General features: G+C 39.4%; 1 protein-coding gene and 2 pseudogenes across 1 annotated transcript; all 3 read left to right on the top strand.

Annotated features, from left to right (window-relative positions):
* Positions 1-3,024: 3,024 nt before the first annotated feature.
* On the top strand, positions 3,025-3,969 carry LOC101595488 (olfactory receptor 52R1-like). Its single transcript, XM_045146128.1, has one exon. It carries the CDS (start codon positions 3,025-3,027, stop codon positions 3,967-3,969), a length of 945 nt encoding a protein of 314 aa, XP_045002063.1.
* A 293-nt stretch (positions 3,970-4,262) lies between these two features.
* Positions 4,263-12,550, top strand: LOC123459487 (annotated as a pseudogene).
* Positions 12,551-12,998: 448 nt separating this feature from the next.
* LOC101595781 lies at positions 12,999-22,076 on the top strand (annotated as a pseudogene).
* The last annotated feature ends 1,727 nt before the right edge of the window (positions 22,077-23,803 follow it).

The following is a 23,803-nucleotide window of genomic DNA, read 5'->3' as shown; positions in this document are numbered from 1 at the left end:
AAGGCTGATGGGTAAAAGCCAAGGCTGTGTGCTATGGTATATACCTAAAGTCCATGTACTTGGAAACTGATCTTGAAGCCACTCTGAACTATATAGAAAATTCAAGGCCTGGGAAAGGAGAAGAGAAGAGAGGAGGGGAAAGAAGAGAAGAAAGGAGGAGAAAAAGAGGAGGGGAGAGGAGAGGAAATAATTCCAAAGAGAAAAGAAGAGATGCACAGGTAGAAAGGTAGGAAGGAAAGAAATGAAAGAATAGTGGAAAAAGAATGAAAGAAAGGAAGAAGAGAGAGAATGAAAACATGATGACATCCCAGAGGAGAACCATATCCTCAGACACCAGTAGGTTAAGCTGGAGCCCAATCCAGCGGCTGCAGTTGTGTGAAGTAGCAGGAATCCTGGGTCCAAATGCAAATCTGTCTATAATTCAGTACACAGTGGCACTAGTCCCCTATATACCAGCCTTTACCACAATCTGCTTTACACAACTAGGATTCTCATTCGTTCGGTTGCCTGTGCCATCTGCTGCTCCCACAATGCATAAACTACCCATGCGGAATAGCTCCAACCCCCCTGAAGAGGGCCTCCAGTGGAATGGGGGCAGGGACAAAGGGAAGGATGGTACCAACACATAATGTATCCACATTAAGTGTGTCCATAATTAATAAATACAAATTTTTAAAAACGAGGATGTGGGGCTGGAGAGATGGCTTAGCGGTTAAGCACTTGCCTGTGAAGCCTAAGGACCCCGGTTCGAGGCTCGATTCCCCAGGACCCATGTTAGCCAGATGCACAAGGGGGCGCACGCATCTGGAGTTCGTTTGCAGTGGCTAGAAGCCCTGGCGTGCCCATTCTCTCTCTCTCTCTCTACCTCTCTCTCTCTCTCTGTCACTCTCAATAAATAAAAATGAACAACAAAAAAAAATTTAAAAAAAAAAACGAGGATGTGGCCAGGTGTGGTGGCGCACGCCTTTAATCCCAACACTCAGGAGGCAGAGGTAGGAGGATCACCCGAGAGTTTGAGGCCACCCTGAGACTCCATAGTGAATTCCAGGTCAGCCTGGGCTACAGTGAGACCCTACCTCAAAAACCAAAAAATAAAAAATAAAAAAATTTAAATGAGGATGTGGAAGTTTCCCACAAGTTAAAAACAAGTAATATGAGAGCCTATGATTAAGGGTCTCAGTAAATAACAACCCTTCTTCCACTGTTAAGCTGCATACTGAGAAGTTGAGCCTTTAGCCAGTGCCTATTTCCACCCCTGGGGCAGGTATGACGACAGCCTAAGTAGGATGGCTTAAGCTGCTCTTTGCATTAACAGTCCCCCCCCCCCCGTCCCCCCCTCCCCTCCCCCTCCCCGCCAAAGTAAGAGTGGTGTACTGAGAGTTAAAAGTCAGGTGAGAACAAAGCCTCTTCTTGCAACAGAAAGCCTGATATCCTCTGATAGGACCAAAGCAGAGGACCTGGGTGACAGATACTGTGAGCAGCTGAATTTCTAACGAACACATGTGTAAGCCAAGTGTTAGTTTTAAGAAACGGAACAACAATTATTATTGTGGGTGTATTTCTCATGACAGTTTCTTGAAACATCCTATAGGAATATTTATTTTGCCCAACCCTGTGGCTATTAGTTAAGTTGGTAAGTTTTCTGGTGTAGAAATGACTTCTACAGCTTAATCCCTATTCATCTGAGACTGTTCTACATCTTGGGGAGTTATAAAGGATGCGGTTTTTTTGGTATTTAAAATAAACCATTTTTAGGATCAACTGGTTCTAATAAATGAGTAGTTGTTACTCCCCAGAGATGATTTGTTAAGGGTGACTGGAAAGGATCCTCTTCTTGTCTGAGGATTCCTGTTATGAAAAAGATAAAGACCAAGGGTATCAAAGACAGGGACTACATGGCTGAGACTAAGGAAAGGCACTGGTGAGACACAAGTCACCTTTGTCTTATGGATGGTATGATGCCATGTTGTCCACAGGGATCCAAGAGCAACTGTTACCCCATGGTAAGACAAGTACAGACCGAGGCTGGCACTCAATGGCACAGGATAACCTGTGTCATGAGAAATGGTCCTAACTCGACTGAGCATGGTTCACAATCAGGAAGGGGACTCTTTCAGAATTTATGAGGATATTGGTACTATGTTAATGACCCTGCTACTACTGAACACTGGCATTCACTTGCTATTTCTCTCACTATGTGCTTATCTGCCTCCATCTCTTTACTAAAACAGAGGTGCTAGAGGTAACGTGGGGTTCAAGGCTATTTTGCCATCTGGAATAGTCCTGATCAAATTCAGGACAGAGATCAAATGTTTGTAGTTGTTGGCATAAATCAGTCTGTATTGTACTGTAGCCACATAAATGTGTTTAAGTGCTAACAGTGCATGTATTTGACCTGAAATGCCCATTGGAGATGGTGTGGCCCACACAGTGAAAAACATTCATCTTCCACACTTATCCAGAAAATGATTCCTGAACTCTAATCTAAGAGAAGCCATATGCTAACAGTAGTATATTCAATTATGGATGGAAAAATGGTCCACCATTTTCTTCAGACTGAAGCCCTCACGGGAACTTTCTTGCATTTAAGGGTAATTAAACACTACTGAATAAAGTGCTGGGTTCTTTTGCCTGTATGCCTTTCTCTACTGATATGTTGGCCGAATGGCTGAGCACAGGTGGAAAAAAATGGACATATTAGAAAGGCAGGGAAAATAAGTGTTAGTTTTTCCCTCAGCAGATTCAACATTTAAAAACACATTTATTTTTTCTTTGGGAAATAATTGCACTTGAACTTGATGCATTCTTACTCCTATTTGAATGTCACAATTAACAAGAAAATAATAAGAAACAGCATTTTATGTTAAAGTACTTTGTTAATTATAAAGGATGATTATTGTATAACTTATTAAACACAGTTGTGGTATGCAATAATGTAGAAGTGCTAACAGCCTTTACTTTGTCTTTCATCATCTGCAGAAGGTAGATTACTTTCACTTCAGAGACAATATTACCCGTGTCCTCATGCGGCCTTCACAGGACAACTCTTCTCATCCTGTGTTCTTCATCTTGCTTGGAATCCCAGCCTGGGAGAAGTACCACTTTTGGATCACCTTCCCATTCTGTGTCATGTATATGATGGCGGTAGTTGGAAACATCACCATCCTACATATAATCCGAATTGACCACACCCTGCACGAGCCCATGTACCTCTTCCTGGCGATGTTGGCTGTCACGGATCTGGTCCTTTCCTCCTCCACCCAGCCTAAAATGCTGGCCATACTCTGGTTTCATGCTCATGAGATCGAGTATCATGCCTGCCTCATCCAGGTCTTCTTCATCCACACCTTTTCATCTGTGGAGTCTGGGGTGCTCATGACTATGGCCTTGGACCGCTATGTGGCCATCTGCTCCCCCCTCCGACACTCCAGTATCCTGACCACCTCTGTAGTGATCAAACTGGGGGCAGCTGTGATGGTGAGAGGATTGGTGTTGGTAAGCCCCTTCTGCTTCATGATCTCCGGCATGCCCTTCTGCCCCAACAATGTCATTCCCCAGCTGTACTGCGAGCACATGGCTGTGCTCAAGTTGGTGTGTGCTGACACCAGAGTCAACCGTGTGTATGGGCTCTTCGTGGCCTTCTCTGTGGTTGGCTTAGATATAATTGTCATCAGTGCATCCTATGTGATGATCTTGAGAGCGGTGTTGCAGTTGCCGTCAGGTGAAGCCCGCTTCAAAGCTTTTGGTACATGCGCTTCTCATATTGGTGTCATTTTGGCTTTATATATCCCAGCCCTCTTCACCTTCCTCACGCATCGGTTTGGCCATCAAGTTCCCCATGTTGTGCACATCATGTTTGCTAATGTCTATCTTCTTGTTCCCCCAATGCTCAACCCCATCATCTATGGAGTTAGAACCAAGCAGATCAGGGACAGGGTGATTCATGCGTGTAGTGGGAAAGACCCTTGAGCCAATGATCACAATCTTTCCAACATGAAAGGCTTTTGATCTATCTATTAAAACACATTACTTGCCCTTATGCATCACCCTAAGTCATCTCTGTGAGTATGTATCCCTGTAGTTGGCACCCATTCAGAGGAACAAGTATGATTTTCAGTGTATGTCTTGAGAGTACTGTGATGGGTCATACATATTTGGTTGATCTATTCCTTGTCAAAGGAAACAATATTGCTATGCATACAAATGAATATTTTAAATGAGTTAGATAATGATTTTGTGTGTGTGTTTGCATGTTAATCTGTATGGGGGTATGTGTGTACATGCACATTTGTGTGTGCATGTGTGTGGAGGCTAAAGGTTAGTGTTCAGTGTCTTCCTGAAATTGCTCCCCATCTTACTTGTGGGATAAGGTCTCTCACAGAACCAAGAGTTGACCAATTTGGCCAGTAAGCATTATGGATCCTCTTGTTCCCAGGTCCCTAGTGCTGGGGTTACAAGTGAGCTCTGCCATTCCTAACTTTTATGTCAGTGCTGCCGGTCAGAACCCAGGCTGCCCTGCTTGCTCAGCAAGTGCTGTACCCATGAACCGTCTCCCCAGCCCCGTGTGGTAATACCTTTAACTAGCAGCAGTTCTATATGTTGACACACTCTTGAAAACGATTGCAGATAGTTGAAATTATAGTTGAAACTATGCATTTATACTCATGACCTCACAGTAGCTGTGAGTTTCCTGCATGTGATTGAGCCTGTCAATATTTCATTGTGAATGGGGGAAGAGCTTATGATTTCTACCCTCCAAGAGTAGCTATAGCAGCTAACAGTTGATAGTAAAGGGGGAGTCTTACTCATGGGAGGTGTAACCGCTAGTAAGTTTCATATATATATATACACATATACATATACATATATATGTATATATATATATATACACATATACATATACATATATATGTATATGTCTATGTGTATGTATATATATATATATATATATATTTATTTATTTATTTATCTCCATCCACCTGGAAATCTCTGTATAGAAATAATTTTAAAATTTATAGGGTTGGAGAGGTGGCTTAGTGGTTAAGACACTCCTTTGAAGCCCAAGGACCATGTTAGACTCCCCAGATCCCATGTAAGCCAGATGTACAAGGGGACCCATGCACAAGACTGCACATGTGTACTTGGGGCCCTTGCTTTTGGAGTTTGATTACAGTGTCTGGAGGCCCTTGCAAGCCAGTTCTTTCTCTTTCTCTTTCTCTTGCTCTCTCTCATAAAAGGAAAAGGTCACTCTATTGAGCTCATCTCAGAAAAAAAAATTGTATAAAACAAATGGATAAAGTCATTATTAACTAAAAAAAATCCCAGAAAACTCCTCAGGAGCTGAAACCAGGCCAAGCAATGTGAAATTCGGTTTTGCGTGCTATATAATATAGTATTCACAGTATATGAAGATGTGAAAAATCAAGATTTAACTTTAAATATAAGAAAGAGGGCTGGAGCAATGGCTTAGTGGTTAAAAGCTTGCCTGTGAAGCCTAAGGATCCCAGTATGAAGCTCGATTCCCCAGGACTCAAGTTAGCCAGATGCACAAGGGGGCACTCACGTCAGGAGTTCATTTGCAGTGGCTGGAAGCCCTGGTATGCCCATTCTCTCCCTCCCTTTCTCTCTCTCTCTCTCTGTCTGTCTCTTGCTCTGTCTGTCACTCTCAAATAAATAAATAAAAAATAAAAATAAATACTTTTTAAAAAAATGTAAGAAAGAAAACAAAAATGTTGGCATGCCTTAATGCCATTTATAAAAAAGAATGTCAGTATAGAGAAAAGGTGTTCAGAAACACAATTTTTTTATTTAGAGAGAGAGAGAGAGAGAGACAGAAAGAAACAGGCCAAGAGAGAGACTGAGGGAGAGAGAACAGACTCCAGCTGCATGTGTCCCCTTGGGCACATGTGTGATATTGTGTGCTTGTATCACTGTGTGTCTGGCTATGTGGAACCTGGAGATTCCAACATGAATTCTTAGGCTTTGCAGGCAAGGGGCTGTCTTGACCACTAAGCTATCTCTCCATCCTTGAGAAATATAAATTTTGATTATATGCTTTGTCTATCGTTATTTCTTTTTCACTTGTTTAAAATACTTTCTTTCATTCCCTCTTGCCTCTAATTATTTTAATTGAGTCTGGGCAGAAGGCTGAATGGGTAAACCAGTTTCTGTAAACATGAGGACCTGAGTTTTGATCCCCAGTACCCACATCAAATACCTGGGAATGTGGAGTATGCTGATCATCCCAGTGCTGGGGAGGCAGAGAATGGGAATCAGGGGCTCACTGGCTAGCTACTGTAGCCGAGTCACTATGCTCTATGTCCTAAGAGAGAACCTGTCTCAAATGCACTGAACACACCTATGCACATGCTCACATACCTGCACACATGCATACAGTTATATATGCATGTGACCATACGTACACACACCACACCCACACACATGTGAAAAATTAAAACTACACAAAATGTTTTAGTTATACAAAGTGAGATTTCAGCATGATGTTTCGAAAATTATCCTTAAGTGACAGAGCTTATAAGTTAGTATAAGGACAAAAGTTAATGAAACAGTTCAGCACCCAGAACTAGAGTAATTCAATGAAACACCTATGGAGACACAGGGCAAAAGAACAGATTAAAATGCACAAGGCTTGCAAAACTTGATGGAACTTGGTCTGCCAGATAGCAATATCTTGAAACTCCTAGAAGTGAGTAATAAATACCTCACCTTCACTCTAGCTGCTTCTGAGTTTATGTAAAAGCAGATCATTACATTATAAAAATATTATTAAGCACAGCCAGAGTTCATTTCCCCAGCACCCATATAGACATCTGGCTGTGGCCTTGAGCATCTGTTACTACCATCCTGAGGGGATCAGAGATCAGAAAATTGCTGTGGCTTGTGAATCCAGCAAGCTCCAGAATGATTAAGATTTTTTTTCTCAAGAGACGTGGATGAGTGATGGAAAGGGGCACCTGATGTTCCCGTCTCATTCCATGTATGCAATGTGCACCCCGCACACCACAGATACACCATACGACACATATCATACACACACAAGCAAAAATAAACAGAAACAAAAAGAAATCAGAAATAGCTCCTCATACACAATTAGCCATTTATCAATAAAATTGATGTAACTAATTGAAAAAAATCATTTTCTAGGATGACTAAACATGTATATGACAAAAGAATATTAAATTTCAGCTTCTACCTAGATGTTAAATTGTTATTTACTTATTTAGTTTAAATTTAAGTTTTCAAAAATCTTTTTAAAAAATATTTATTTCTATTTATTTATTAAAAACAGAGAGAGGGATGGGAAGGAGGGAGAGAGAGTGGGAATGGGTGTACCAGGATTTCTAGCCACTGCAAACGAACTCTAGATGCATGTGAATCTGGCTTATGTGGGACCTGGAAAATCAAACCTGGGTCCTTAGGCTTTGTAGCAAGTGCCTTAACTGCTAAGCCATTTCTCAAGCCCTTAAACTTAAACTTTCTTAAATATTGATTTTCAAGGACAGAGAGGGTGGGAGAGAGAGAGAGAAGTTGCACCAGAGCCTTAAGCCACTGCAAACAAACTCCAGATGCATGTGCCACTTCTTGTATCTGGCTTTATGTGGGTACTGGGGAATTGAACCTGGGTCCTTAGGCTCTCCAGGCAAGTACCTTAACTGCTAAGCCATCTCTCCAGCCTTGAAGCAATACTTACATGAGGAATAATAACATATGGCTTAAAACTATAGAAAAACTAAAAGTATGAAGTTTTAAAACAAAATTGAGCTATTCATTCCTCTCTGCATGGTTTATTCTACTTAAAATGGGTCCTGAATTAATATATCTTGTCACAAAGATGTAGATGCCCTCTTTTTGGACTGTGAACAATATCTAGTATTTGTAGGTATGAGTAGAGTTATGGGAAGGACTACTATGAGTAATATTCAGTGAACATTGTGTTGCAGCACCTCTTTAAGACAGTAATCGTACCACCTTTGTACATGTGCTCAGAAGAGAAATAATCAAATAGCACTAATATGGCTATTTTTAAAGTTGCTTTTATATTCTTATTTATTTATTTGACAAGATGAGGGGATAATGGGCATAGCAGGGCCTCTAGCCATTGCAATTAACTCCAGACACATTCCCCACCTTGTGTATCTGGCTTACATGGGTACTGGTGAATCAAACCTGGGTCCTTCGGCTTGGTAGGAAAGTGTCTTTAACCACTAAGCCATCTCTCCTCCCCTAATATGGTTAATCTTAGAAGAACTTCCACATACTTTTCTATAATGGCTTTATTTTGTTGTTTATATTTACATTTAACCAGCAACCTACATGTGTCTCCTTTTCTGCACTTCTCCATCAACACATATTTAATGTTTTTATTTATTTCACCTTAACTATGTAGTTATGGTACACACTGAGGTTCCTGAATGCCTTTATCCCTGGCATAGGCATTTCAAGATAAATGTCCCTCGAATTCATGTATTAGCTGTATACTGTAATTTGGATAGGCTATGATTTAATTTTCATATAGATCAAAAGTGTTCTTAATTCACTTCTTTATGGTTTGACAATTCGTTACTTAGAAGTATGTTGTTTGAAGTTCAATTTTTTTTCTCAATTTTTATTAACATTTTACATGATTATAAAATGCATCCCATGGTAATACCCTCTCCCCACCCCCACTTTCCCCCTTGAAATTCCATTCTCCATCATATCCCCTCCCCATCTCAATCAGGCTCTTTAATTTTGATGTCATGGTCTTTTCCTCCTCTTATAATGGTCTTGTGTAGGTAGTGTCAGGCACTATGAGGTCATGGATATCCAGGCCATTTTACGTCTAGAGGGAGCACGTTGTACAGAGTCCTACCCTTCCTTTGGCTCTTATATTCTTTCTGCCACCTCTTCCACATTAGACCCTGAGCCTTGGAAGCTGTGATCAAGATGTTACTCAGTTATCCAGCCACTTCTTTCCAGCACTATGATACCTTCTGAGTCATCCCAAAGTCACTGCCATCTGAAAAGAGAAGATTCTCTACCAAAGTGAGAGTAGTTTTAATATAAGGGTATGAATATTAAGAGAAGTGCTTACTGGGCAGTTTGATAAGTATAGTATATATATTTATCCAGACATCAGCAGATGTCATACCCCTAGGGCTCAAGACTACCCTTGTTTTAAGTTTTCAGTATCAGGGATCTGTTTCCCCTCCCCCATGGAGTGGGCCTCCAGCCCAATTAGAGGGCAGTTGGTTTCCACAATGACCAACGTGCCACTATTGCACCTGTTGGCTCATTTGGCCTGGCTGGCCAATTATAAGGCTTGCAGTTTCCACTGTTGAGTATCTTTACTGGTGGTATCGCTTTCTCCCATTGAACTACATGTAGAATGGCTTTTTCTAGCTTTTTGTCAGCTGGTCTATATGGAGGAGGTTATCAGCTCAGTTCCAGCAGGATTTCTCAGTGGCCTTGCAGCCCAAGTATGTGAAGTTTTCAGCAATAGAGTCTTACCATCTATTCCTGGTGGGAAACCAAGGGCCTCGGCAATGGCCTATAATGTTTTGGGGGCATCAGGGACCTCCCTAGCCAACAACTCACTGGAGGTATCCCATCCCTGGCACTGAAAATTTTCTAACAACGATCTATGGCTCCTGAGTGTTCTGTTGCCTGAAATCAGAGAATTCCATATGATTTATTTGCATACTCTTAGATTTTGATTAGCCCTCCCTCCACCATTCCTTTACACAATCTCTTCCCCTGACTTCACTTTGGGCCTTTTCACCCCCATTAATCTATTCTTCTACTTGCATATATACAATACCAACCTTTCTCTTCCCTTTATATCTCCTTTTTAACTTACTGGCCACTTCTACTGCGTTTTTTCCTAAATTCAAATTTTTATTGATGTCTCTTTCAATTCCAATTTACTCAGAAATGCTTAAACATTTTAAAATTAGTTGTCTTGCTCTTTATTCATTTTTTGTAATCATCCTAATCTATCAATAGAACACCTCACATATGAAAAGCTTTTGAATTATCTATGTGTATTGAATATATGCCATTTTTCATTCATAATATTTTCAGCATGGCTTAGGGGTTAAGGTGTTTGCCTGCAAAGCCAAAGGATCTAGGTGTGATTCCCCAGGACCCACATTAGCCAGATGTACAAGGGGCACACACTTCTGGAGTTTGTTTGCAGTTGCTGGTGGCCCTGGTGTACCCATTTTCCCTCTCTCTTCCTTTCTCTCTCTTTCCTTCTTCCTCTGTTAAATAAATAAATAAATATTTAAGAGGCTGAATATGATCTTTGAAGTATGACGACCTGCTGATTAGGAAAACACAAGGCAAGTTATATGATGACTGTGGTGATTGTGCCTAGCTTTCCAATTATTCCTAAAAATATTAACTCTAACAATTTTGTTATCTCCATCAGAAACATTGAAAAAATATGATTATATTAGAGCTTATAACTACCATGAATGGCATGCTATGAAACTTAAAGTTCCTCTGTAGGAAAAGGCAAGTAAACTCTTCAGTCACAAAATTTTCTAGCAAAGATCTACTGCTCCTAAGTGTTCCATTGTCCAAAACCTGATGATTCTATATGACTTATTTATATCCTCTTAGATTTTGATTAGCCCTCCCTCTACCTTTCCTTTACTCAATCTCTTCCCCTGACCTCACTTTGGCCCTTTTCACCCCCATTAATCTATTCTTCAACTTACATATATAAAATACCATCCTATTAAGTACCCCCCCTTACTTTCCTTTCCCTTTATATCTGTTTTCTAAAGCACGGTCCCAAAATATGTGTTTCAGTTAACAGCAGTATTGATGATTTACAGATAATATTTTCCTGTTTCTTCAGGTTTCAACATATTTTTATTTTATTTTATTTTTGATTTAAGATACTGAGGTCTCATAAATGACTATTTTAGATAGTTCTATGAATCTATCAATACAAAAATAATTATCATAGTAATATGTAAAATTATATGAACATATTTTCCTTAGATATATGAGTAAAAATCACTACCTTGGTTAAATGCCCTTATTATGGTTGGTAAATGAATATTGCAAATTAATGAAGTGGTTTTTTTAATAACAGAGATTTTATTTCCTTGTATAATTCTTTTCATCTACTAATTATTATTTTTTTAATTATTTATTTATTTATTTGAGAGTGATAGACACAGAGAGAAAGACAGATAGAGGGAGAGAGAGGGAATGGGCACGCCAGGGCTTCCAGCCTCTGCAAACGTACTCCAGACGCGTGCGCCCCCTTGTGCATCTGGCTAACGTGGGACCTGGGGAACCGAGCCTCGAACCGGGGTCCTTAGGCTTCACAGGCAAGCGCTTAACCGCTAAGCCATCTCTCCAGCCCTAATTATTATTTTTATAACAATGCAATTTGTTACTTCTATAGAATACAAGCATTCTAAGAACAAACGTTATAAATACAGGATAACGTGATACTTCTAAGCAATGTCATGTCTAAATTTCCAACCTCTTATTGACTGGAATTTCTGGTCTTGAGTCTGCTCACACCTGGATCTCCATTCCCTTCTGTTTTCTTTATGTCACAGCCATCTCTGGAAACAGCATGATCCTCCTTGTCATTGTTACCAGGCAGAGTCTCCATGAACCCATGCACTGTTTTCTTTCCATGCTTTCAGCTGCTCACCTGGGCCTCACTGTGTCTACAATGTCAGCAACCTTGGGTGTCTTCTGGTTCCAGGCACACGAAATCAGTCTAGATGCTTGCATTATCCAGATGTTATTTCCTTCATGGATTCCCTTTGATGAAATCTGGGGTGCTGATGACAATGGCTTTTGACCGTTATGTGACAATCTATAACCCCCTCAGGTACACTATGATTCTTACTAATTCCAGAATAATTCAGATGGATCTCCTAGTGATGGTATGTCCTATGGTATTAATAGTACCACTACTATTGCTCTATAAGACCCTCTCCTGTGAGATGAATACCCTTTCCCATTCCTACTGCTACCATCAAGATGTGATCAAGTTACCTTCTTCTCTTCCAAATATCCTCCATTCACCTTGGACTTCAGACATTCGGGTCAACAGCATTTGTGGATTAATTGATCTCATATTTATCACAGGGCTGATACATCATGCATTGCCATGTCTTGTGTCTTGATTATTACCTCTGTCATTAGGACTGCCTCCTTTGAATAATGGTACAAGGCCTTCAGCACCTGCATGTCTCACATTGGAACAGTCAATATTTTGTGCCTGCCTCACCTTTGTGCATCTGGTATTGTGGGATCTGGAGAGTGGAACAGGGGTCTTTAGGTTTCATAGGCAAGCACCTTAACTGCTCTGCAGCCTGTGGTTGCTATTTTCTACATTCCCATGACGAGCCTGTCCCTGGTGCATCACTGTGGTGGGCAAGGCCCTGAAGTGGTCCATTCAATGATGGCCAATGTTTACCTGCTTTTGTCCCCTGTGACTAACCCTATCATCTATAGCATAAAAAACAAGCAGATTCACAAGGCTATAGTAGATCTATTCGCTGAGAAATAAGCATGTATTATTACAGTTTTGAGAAAGACTTGATCAAATGGTTTTAACTATAGAAAAGAAACTACAAAGTTGCTACTTATTAGATTTTTAAAATATTTTTACCCATTTAATCTTAATAAACATTCAGAGCTTCCAGTCATAAAATATAAGAATTCTATGTTACCCAAAAATTTTGCACTCTAATAAGTGAAAAAGGTAATGATAATTTTGAAATAATAAAAATAATACTCATAGCCACAAACTTATTTTATTTTTATGTTAGGCATTCTACTAGTATCATTTAACATATTTTTCTCTTATTTTAAATATATCAGAAATACTTATAGTCTGGAGATATTCAAGTGACCAAATCCCACAATTTTTTTTTTTTTTTTTGAGGTAGGGTCTTGCTCTAGCCATGGCTGACATAGGATTCACTATGTAGTCTCAGGCTGGCCTTACACTCAAGATGATCAACCTCTCAAGTGAGTGCTTGGATTAAAGGCATGCACCTCCACACCCCACCCACAATTAAAATGGGACACAGTTGAGATTTTAATCCTAGACTCTGTATCTCAAGCAACGTGTTCTTCACAATTGTATTATATCCTCTGCCAAACACATCTAAAAGAAATGTTACAAGGTAAATATAAGAAAAAGACCTATATTCTCATGAATCTACACACTGTCTCTAAAAAAATTGATAAAGATCTGATAGAGAATATTGTCCTGATTGATAGTCCCTAATATAGAAAGCAAACATGGAAGCATAAGTTATTATCCAGTGCTAGACTGCCTAAAGAAATTCTTTAGAAAGTTGGGATATTTTCTTATTTACTATAAAACATGAGAACTCTAGGAAATTAGGAAATATTATGAAAAAATTCAAGGAAGTTCAAGTCAAATGCTTACATCCTCTTTTTGTATTATGGTCCCATAGAAATTTAATGCAATGTATGTAACCTGCTCCATAAAAACCAAAGGCAAATACACTTAAACTTCATAACATGCCAAGCTTCAAAAATTGAAGAAGGAATACCCTCTCTATTTCCCATCCAAGCCACAAAGGTAGTGATTAATGATTCTTACTCTATGAGAAGTGGCATAGAGTGAGACCTGCCAGATATGGTTCCTGAACAGGGATTTGGCACATCCATTTTGATTTAATAGGCAGATAAAATCTTTTTAAAAAAACATTTATTGCATAAAAAGATGGAGATGACTCAAAGAACAATGGTGATGGAGATCTGGTGGAAGTGATATCAGTTTCATTGTAGCTGGGTAAAAGGTAATAGGAAGGATGCTCTTGTGTTTGGTGTGTTGAATAATGTCTTTAGATAAATGGGAAGTCTATGTCTGAGACCCACAGTCACTTATAACTACTTTTTCTTTCTTTCAGTTAAGCTTTACAAAGTCATTCACACAGGTGGCAGTCTTCCTAACTTTAAAGATCATATACAGCCTTCCTGACATAATCAATATGCTCTTAGTAGCAAATTGCCTATGACTGTGATAATGTGATTCCAGGGCTTATAAGTGAGAGAGGGTTTAGGTAAAAATAATAATAATAATAATAAAGTACAAGATAAGATGATTTATTAGACTTTATGTTAGAGTCCAGTCAGGAGAAAAAATCCACACATTTTTATGAACATAAAAATAATATGAATAATTATAAACAGGTAAGAAAGTAGTAAGGTAATTGACCAGTAAGAAAGAATTAACCAGACTTATAAGTCTACTAGAAGTCCTTATAAGAAGAAAAACCCCTAGACAGAGCTCCTCAGAGCCCTCTTTTCCTGCCTCCATGACTATGAAGTCTCTGAGTTGTCTTATTACTGTCAATTGAAAATAATCCACCTCATCTCTTGCTGGAGAGAGCTCCTTTCCCATAAAGCTGACAATTCTCAGAACTCCCTGGGTGGCAGGATATCTCCCAGGTGCTAGGTCCTGCTGTACCTGAGAGCCAGTGAGGCTTTACACATGCATTTCCTTGTGCACTCAAGCTGGGCAGGCTACAAGCCAACTATTTAGAGTCCAGTGTTTACATTTAAGGGCTCCTAGTCTGTGGAGCATTTAAGGTGCGCACACACAGCCGTGAAGAGGTTGATGTGGAAGCAGCTACCTCAGCTTCAGTGCCTTTCATCCTGTCTGGGTGTCATGGTTTTGCCATTGGTGTTAGAGGAGAGGAGGAGGACACTCTCAACTGCTCAATGCTGTGTACTGCTGAAAGCCGGCCCTGGGAGAAGCCACACAGGATAGAACAGCAGGTCAAAGACATCTACCAGTAAATCGCATTGAAACCAGGAAGAAAATGTCTCCTTCCTCCTATGTCCCTCTTCTACTCCCCAGTACCAAGAGGTAACATTTTCCAGGTGGAAAAAGAAAAAGCACTTACAGTGCCCCCATCACCTTTATAGGGCAGACAAAAGGAATGTGAAATTGAGAGACAACAAGTAAACAGTGAGCAGCAGCCTGCATTATCAGTCAACATTGCCTCATTATGCATAACTGCCTCTGAATACTCACCTCATATGGTTCGTGATAATCTCTAGGAAATTAAACAGGAAATGATTTACTGATTGTTGCCTAGTTGTCCTTGCTGAAAACTTACCTCGTGACTTTTTAATGTCCCCACACATCTGGGTTATTCATGCATGAGTATTGGGCAGTGACTTTGGACCCTCATGTCTCATTGTCAGCTCTGGGGCAATCATAGGAGAGGTTTGTGATCTGGTGCAGACATATTGTGAGATTTTTTTCAAGTTCCCCAGTGTCATCTCAGGCAGTGGTGGGATGGGTACTTTACTTATTGTTGTGATGAAGGAACTGTTTAATTTTGCTGGTGGTTCAGATGATAAAATCTGTACAGGGGGAAGACATGAGGTCAGTGTACCCATAGTCAAGAAGCAGAGAGAGATGAATGATGATGTTCAACGGGCTCTCTTCTCCCCACTTTTGATTCAGCGCAGGGTCCCAACTCAGGGGACAAACACACTCAAGAACAATTTTCCTCACCCCCAGGCTAAAGCCCTTGAGAAACAACCTTACATATGCCCCCAGAGGTGTGTCTCTTTCATTATGTAGGGTTTTCTTTATACTAGCAAGTTGACAATAGAATAAACAATAATAGTCTGGTTTCTCCATGACAAATGAGGCTGAAAGATTTTGTTGATGGTCTAGAAATAAATGATTCATGGGGTAACTCAAAACTTAATATTCTAGCCTGGAAAGAACATAGATTCACAAATCTGGTCATCCTATGATAAGACATCTGAGTCTTCACTACAGCTGTCTTGGGAATCTGTGCTTGCTCTTTTTGATTGTTTTGGCATACCTTTTGCTTTGTTAATAAGATAATATGCTTACGGACTAAATTAAATAAAACAACGTAAGAAAGATCATAATGATCCAGATAAAGACATTCATAGACCAAGTCTTAGATTTGATGGTTAGTAGAACTGCAGAGCAATGCAGAAAATACAATGTGCAAAAGAATTTTACAGAAATGGTCTCGGCAAGGGCTGCTGGAGCAAACTCTTTTCCCACAAAATATTTAAGTAGTTTTCCTGTATACCACTCAAAGATTGACCATTAACATTTCCCCAGGTGACTTCCTAGTTCAAAAGTATGGTATTTAGTTTTATAGGCTCCCCCCCATGCGTAAAACGTTTTCCAATTTCCAACTATTCTATGCTTCCTTCATGGTCTTTGACTTTAACTGACAGCTTTAGCCCTTCTCTTCCTTTTTCACTGGTAAAACCAGTTCAATCTTATCAGAAAGCATTGTATAAATTGTTCTCCTTGGCTTTTGTAGAAAAGAGTAAGGGGGATTAATTATTTCAGTGAGCTGGGCATAGCGTGCACACCTCTTTCATCACAGCGCTCGGGAGGCAGAGGTTGGAGGATCACTATGAGTTCCAGGCCACCCTGAGACTCCATAGTGAATTCCAGGTCAGCCGGGACTAGAGTGAGACCCTACCTTGAAATCCCCCAAAGTAATTCAATAAACAAACCTAATAATTTAAGTGGAATGATTCAAAAGGAAACATATCTTAAAAATATCTTAAAGTGGTAATTCTCCAGAAAACTAATGCTTAATTTTGCCATTAGGGTCTCTGACAACTTTCCTATCATTGCAAACTTTAGAATATAGGCTATTTATCAGAAAATTTTGTTTTGTCTTTTCCAAATATCAATTCTTTACTCATCTGAGTATCCTCAGAGATGAGGCAGATTTGAGAGACCAGTTCTTTAGCACATCATATCCACTGGTAGAACCTTAAGAAGTTGTGATGGGGAAGCAGTGTTACACCACGATTTATAAATTTTTGTGCATCTTAACTTAGTTCATCATCCTTTGTCTTCACCGACTGCTCATCCTCTTCCCTAATCATTACTGCTAAACTCTTTGTATTCTTCTATGTTTTGTATTACTTTTTTTCTCATCCAAATATGAAGCTCTATCAATTAAGGATAATTTTCAAAAACTGGTGATCAAGGTAACACATCACACCCTATTGGTATGTACAATTTAACCATTTATAAATGACATATTTAAAAAATAAAAAAGCCACAAACCTATCTGTGATTTTATTTACACTGGGTTATATTTTTCAAATCTATTTCTCTATGTACATATAACTTTTTAGAAATGACATCAAGACTTGCAATTAGTTTTCCTTCATTTCTTCTTTATTTAATGTTATAACTTAATATTTTTTAAATATTATTTATTTATTTATTTATTTATTTATTTATTTATTTATTGGACAGAGAGACAGAACAATGGGTGCACCAGGCCCTCCAACCACTGCAAACAAACTCCAGATGCATGTGCCACCTTGTGTATCTGGCTTTGTCCTGGGGAATTGAACCGAGATCCTTTGGCTTTGCAGACAAGCACCTTAACCACTAAGCCATCTCTTAACTTAATAACTTTTCATATTATTATGTCTTCTGAATACTTTAGCTAGTGGCACACAATGTTCAAGTGATCATTTCTTCATCAGGATTTGGTATTTTCAGTTTTATTTATTTATTTAATTTTTTCAATTTTTATTAACATCTTCCATGGCTATAAAAAAAATCCCATGGTAATACCCTCCCTCCCCCAACTTTCCCCTTTGAAATTCCATTCTCCATCATATCTCCTCCCCATCTCAGTCAGTCTCTCTTTTATTTTGATGTCATGATCTTTCCTTCCTCTTATGATGGTCTTGTGTAGGTAGTGTCAGGCACTGTGAGGTCATGGATATCCAGGCCATTTTATGTCTGGAGGGAGCACGTTGTAAGGAGTCCTACCCTTCCTTTGGCTCTTACATTCTTTCTGTCACCTCTTCTGCATTAGACCCTGAGCGTTGGAAGGTGTGATCAAGATATTACTCAGTACTCCAGTCACTTCTTTCCAGCACCATGATATGTTCTGAATCGTCCCAAGGTAACTGACATCTGAAAAGAGAAGATTCTCTACCCAAAGTGAGAGTAGCATTAATATAAGGGTATAAACATTATGAGAAGTGCTTACTGGGCAGTTTGATAAGCATAGTATATACATTTAGCCAGACAGCAGCAGACGTTACACTCCTAGGGCTCATGACTACCACTGTTTTAAGTTTTCAGCATCAGGCCCATAAAGCTAGCCTCCAGTTGAATTAGAGGGCAGTTGGTTTCCACCATGATAAACATGCCACAAGTGCACCCATTGGTACATTTTGCCTGGCTGGCCAATTATAAGGCTTGCAGTGTCCACTGTTGAGTATCTTCACTGGTGGTATCTCTTTCTCCCATTGAACGGCATGTAGAATGGCTTCTTCCAGCTTTCTGTCAGCTGGTCTACATGGAGGAGGTTATCAGCTCAGTTCCAGCAGGATTTCTCCGTGGCCTTGCTGCCCAAGTATGTGCAGTCTTCATCAATAGAGTCTTACCATCTATTCCTGGTGGGGAACCAAGAGTCTTGGCAATGGCCTATAATGTTTTGGGGGTATCAGGAACCTCACTGGCCAACAACTCACTGGAAGTTATCCCATCCCTGGCACTGTAAATTTCATAGCAACAATCTACAGCTCCTGAATGTTCCATTGTCCAAAACCGGAGGATTCCATATGATTTATCTATATCCTCTTACATTTTGATTAGCAGCCCCTCCACCTTTCCTTTATTTAATCTCTTCCCTTGACCTGACTTTGGGCCTTTTCACCCCTGTTAATATATTCTTCTACTTACATATATACAATACCATCATATTAAGAACCCTCCTCTTTTCCTTTCTCTTCCCTTTATATCTCTTTTTTAGCTTACTGGCCTCCGCTAATGAGTTTTTTCTTTCCCACACAGAAGCCCAATCATCTGTAGCTAGGATCCACATATGAGAGAGAACATGTGGTACTTGGCTTTCTGGGCCTGGGTTGCCTCAGTATAATCCTTTCCAGATCCATCCATTTTCCTGAAAATTTCATAACTTCATTTTTCTTTACTGCTAAGTAGAACTCCATTGTATAAAAGTGCCACATCTTCATTATCCACTCATCAGTTGAGGAACATCTAGGCTGGTTCCATTTCCCAGCTATTGTGAATTGAGCAGCAATAAACATGGTTGAGTACGTACTTCTAAGGAAATGAGATGAGTCCTTAGGATATATGCCTAGGAGTGGTATAGCTGGGTCATATGGTAGATCAATATTTAGCTGTCTTAGGAACCTCCACACTGATTTCCACACTGGCTGGACCAGATTGCATTCCTGCCAGCAGTGTAGAAGGGTTCCTCTTCTTCCGCATCCCTGCCAGCATTTATGATCATTTGTTTTCATGATGGTAGCCTATCTGACAGGAATGAGATGGAATCTCAATGTAGTTTTGTAGTTTTAATCTGCATTTCCCTGATGACTAGGGATGTAGAACACTTTTTTAGATGCTTATACGCCATCTGTATTTCTTTTTTTGAGAACTCTCTATTTAGCTCCATAGCCCAATTCTTAATTGGCTTATTTGATTTCTTATTATTTAATTTTTCAGTTCTTTGTATATCCTTGATATTAATCTTCTATAAGATATATAGCTGGTGAAGATTTTTTCCCATTCTGTGGGTTGCCTCTTTGCTTTATTCACAATGTTCTTTGCAGTGCAAAATCTTTGTAATTTCATGAGGTCCCAGTGATTAATCTGTGGTTTTATTGCCTGAGCAATTGGGGTTGTATTCAGAAAGTCTTTGCCAAGACCAATATGTTGAAGGGGTTCCCCTACTTTTTCCACTAGCAGTTTTAGAGTTTCCAATATGATGTTAAGGTCTTTAATCCATTTGGACTTAATTCTTGTGCATGGAGAGAGAGAAGAATCTATTTTCATCCTTCTACAAATACATATCCAGTTTTCCCAGCACGATTTGCTGAAGAGGCTGTCATTTATCCAATGAGTATTTTTGACATTTTTATTGAATATCAGGTGGCTATAGCTACCTGGACTTACATCTAGGTCCTCTATTCTATGCCACTGATCTACATGTCTGCTTTTGTGCCAGTATCACACTGTTTTGTTACTATGGCTCTGTAGTATAGGTTAAAATCAGGTATGGTGATACCACCAGCCTTATTTTTGTTGCTCAGTATTACTTTAGATATTCCAGGTTTTTGTGATTCCAAATGAATTTTTGGATTGTTTTTTCTATTTCCATGAAGAATGCCATTGGAATTTTGATGGGGATTGCATTAAATGTGTAGATTGCTTTTGGTAAGATTGCCATTTTCACAATATTAATTCTTCTGATCCAGGAACAAGGGATGTTTTTCCATTTCCTAGTGTCTTATGCAATTTCTCACTTGAGTGTTTTAAAGTTCTCATTGTAGAGATTCTTTACTTCCTTGGTTAGGTTTATTCCAAGGTACTTTATTTTTTTTTTTTTGATGCAATTGTGAATGGGAGTGATTCTCTGATTTCATCCTCTGTGTCTTTGTTGTTAGCATATATGAAGGCTACTGATTTCTTTGTATTTATTTTGTATCCTGCTACATGGCTGTAGGTGTTTATCAGCTCTAACAGTTTTCTGGTAGAGTCTTTAGGGTCATTTATATATAGAATCATGTCATCTGCAAATAATGATAACTTGATCTCTTCCTTTCCAATTTGTATCCCTTTTATGTGTGTCTCTTGCCTTATTGCTATGGCTAAGATTTCCAGTACTATATTAAATAAAAGTGGGGACAGTGGATACCCTTGTCTTGTTCCTGATTTTAATGGGAAAGCTTCCAGTTTTTCCCCATTTAGTAATATGCTTGCAGTAGGCTTGTCATAAATAGTCTTTATTATATTGAGATACGTTCCTTCTATTCCCAGTCTCTGTAGGACTTTTATCATGAAGGGATGTTGGATTTTGTCAAATGCTTTCTCTGCATCTAATGAGATGATCATGTGATTTTTGCTCTTCAGTCCATTTATATAACGAATTACACTTATTGATTTGTGTATGTTTAACCATCTCTGCATCTCTGGGATAAAGCCTACTTGGTCAGGGTGAATGATTTTTCTGATATATTCTTGAATTCTGTTTGTCAATATTTTGTTGAGAATTTTTGCATCTATGTTCATGAGGGAGATTGGTCTGTCATTTTTTTTTCTTTGTTCTATCTTTGCCTGGTTTTGGTATCAGGGTGATGCTGGCTTCATAGAAGGAGTTTGGTAGGATTCCTTCTTTTTCTATTTTATGGAAAAGCTTAAGAAGCAATGGTGTTAGTTCTTCCCTGAAGGTCTGGTAAAATTCAGCAGTGAATCCATCTGGTCCTGGGCTTTTTAGTTGGGAGATTTTTGATAACTGCTTTGATCTCCATGCTTGTTATAGGTCTATTTAAATGATTAATCTCAGCTTGATTTAATTTAGGTAGGTCATATAAATCCTTAGTTCCTTTCAGTCTGTTTGTAAATGCATGACAAAGTGGTGAAATCCTGGGATTTTAGCTACCAGCTCAAGTGATCATGGTCCCCAGAGAAAATTTAAATGCCAAGCAAAGAACCCAAATTATATACACTTACAGTCTGCTAATATCTTTAGCCTTCTATATGAATTCATACAACCACAGAAGCATAATAGTTTTAAAAAAAAATATTACATCTCCTCTTTCATTTCCACCACCTCCATGCCTTCAGGCTGAAGAAGACCTGGAAGCTTCCAGGCCATTTGAGCCAGGGCCAGGGCTGTGTGACAAGCATCAGAAACACCCAGGAGGCCGGGCAGTGCTGGTGGCATCACCACATGTTCAAGTTCGGCAAATGCCTGGGTAAGTTGGTACAAGGCATTACCACTTAAAGAGGAACCAGAGCTTCTGCCCCACTGTCAGCCTTGACAAATGGTGGACTTTGGTCAGTGACCAGATGCAGTACGGAGCTGCCAAAAACAAGACCCGAGTTGCCCCCATCAGTGATGTTTTGTGATCGGGATATTATAGAGTTCCAGGTAAAGGAAGACTCCCTGAGCAACTGTCATCGTGAAGGCCAAAATTTTCACAGAAGAGCTGAGAAGATAAAGGGTGTTGGGGGCGCCTCTGTCCCGGCGTCTTGAAGCCACTCAAGGAGGCTCATTTAATGCTAGTAAGTGCTTTAAAAATATACATATAGGGCTGGAGAGATGGCTTAGCAGTTAAGCGCTTGCCTGTGAAGCCTAAGGACCCCGGTTTGAGGCTCGGTTCCCCAGGTCCCACGTTAGCCAGATGCACAAGGGGGCGCACGCGTCTGGAGTTCGTTTGCAAAGGCTGGAAGCCCTGGCGCGCCCATTCTCTCTCTCCCCCTCTATCTGTCTTTCTCTCTGTGTCTGTCGCTCTCAAATAAATTAAATAAAATAAAATTTAAAATATATATATATATATATATATATATATATATATATATATATATATATTACATCTGGTTGGGCGTGGTGGCACACGCCTTTAATCCCAGCACTCGGGAGGCAGAGGTAGGAGGATTGCCATGAGTTCGAGGCCACCCTGAGACTACATAGTGAATTCAAAGTCAGCCTGAGTTAGAGTGAGACCCTACCTTGAAAAACACGCAAAACAAAGAAAAAAATATTGCATCTGAGCTGAACATGTATAAAAATTTTCCCTGTCATTATTCGCTAAACTACATAGGGCAAGTATCTACATAGCAGTGGCATCACTTAAGTATCATGACTAATTGAGAATGATTTGACAAGTGCAGGGGGTATGCACAGGCCATGTGCAAAGAGAACACCACTTTGGTACTTGGGTCACAGAAACATCAAAGTAACAGAGGTTCATATGGTGGAGATGCTATGACTTCATAGATACACGTAACTGCTCCTTATTTATTATGAGGTGCAATGCAAGTGTTGGGTCTTATTATTATCTACTACGTGACTGATAAAAAACAGAGAATATTCTAATAGACATTTGTCTACTACCTGGCCTTCTGTCTTAAGTTGTCTTTAATGTAAGGACTACACTCAATTTTCAGTACATCTCTGATGCTTACTTGACTCCAAGTAAGAACTCAGTAAAGTATAATATTTTAATTGTAATTGAATCCTTACTTGTAATTAAATACTTTTCTAATTATCTTTGTAACGTCTTAGCCAAAATCTCATGTATACATCGTGGATAGAAATGGCCGCTGATACAGGTGGGGTTTGTGCTCCTGTGTTTTTTACACCACAGTCATTCTCAAACACAAAAGGAGTTGAGAAATAGACCTTAGGTTATAATTTGATTCACTCACAGATTATCCCCGCCAGCTTACTTTCTTCTATCTTGCCTTGTTTTATTACTTTATTGCCTTGTTCATAATTTGATCTGGGCTGTGGGAACTGTATAATTTTATCTCCTGCAGGCATAGTAGCTGGGCAGCTGGGAGAGAAGCACTGAGTAAGATGACAGCCAAGAGCCAATACCTAGGCATGGAAAGTAGGTTTTCACTGCTCGACATGGAGCTAAAAGCCATTACATCAAGAAAAATTTAAGTATTAACCAAAGAATGTCACCTTTGTCTTCTACTTGGGTATTAAGATAAGGACATTAGAATATTTTTGTCTATTTGCAATTCACAGTACTTTCTGCCCATCATCCACTATGTATGCAGAGTTTCGTGGTTTTAAAATATATATGTAAAATTTTTAAAAAATCATATAGTTTTCCTTATTTTGACATTTTCATACATGTATTTGATATATTTTGATCTTATTCTCCCAATTATATCTTTTATCTTCCACCATATTCTACTAAGACCTTTCTTCTTCCTCATTAATCTTCAGCTTACTTTCATTATCTTTTG

This window comes from Jaculus jaculus, chromosome 3 (assembly GCF_020740685.1).
Source record: "Jaculus jaculus isolate mJacJac1 chromosome 3, mJacJac1.mat.Y.cur, whole genome shotgun sequence".
Classification (NCBI taxonomy): domain Eukaryota; kingdom Metazoa; phylum Chordata; class Mammalia; order Rodentia; family Dipodidae; genus Jaculus; species Jaculus jaculus.
Note: the sequence above shows the minus strand (reverse complement) of the source record. Positions and strands in the feature narration are given on the sequence as shown.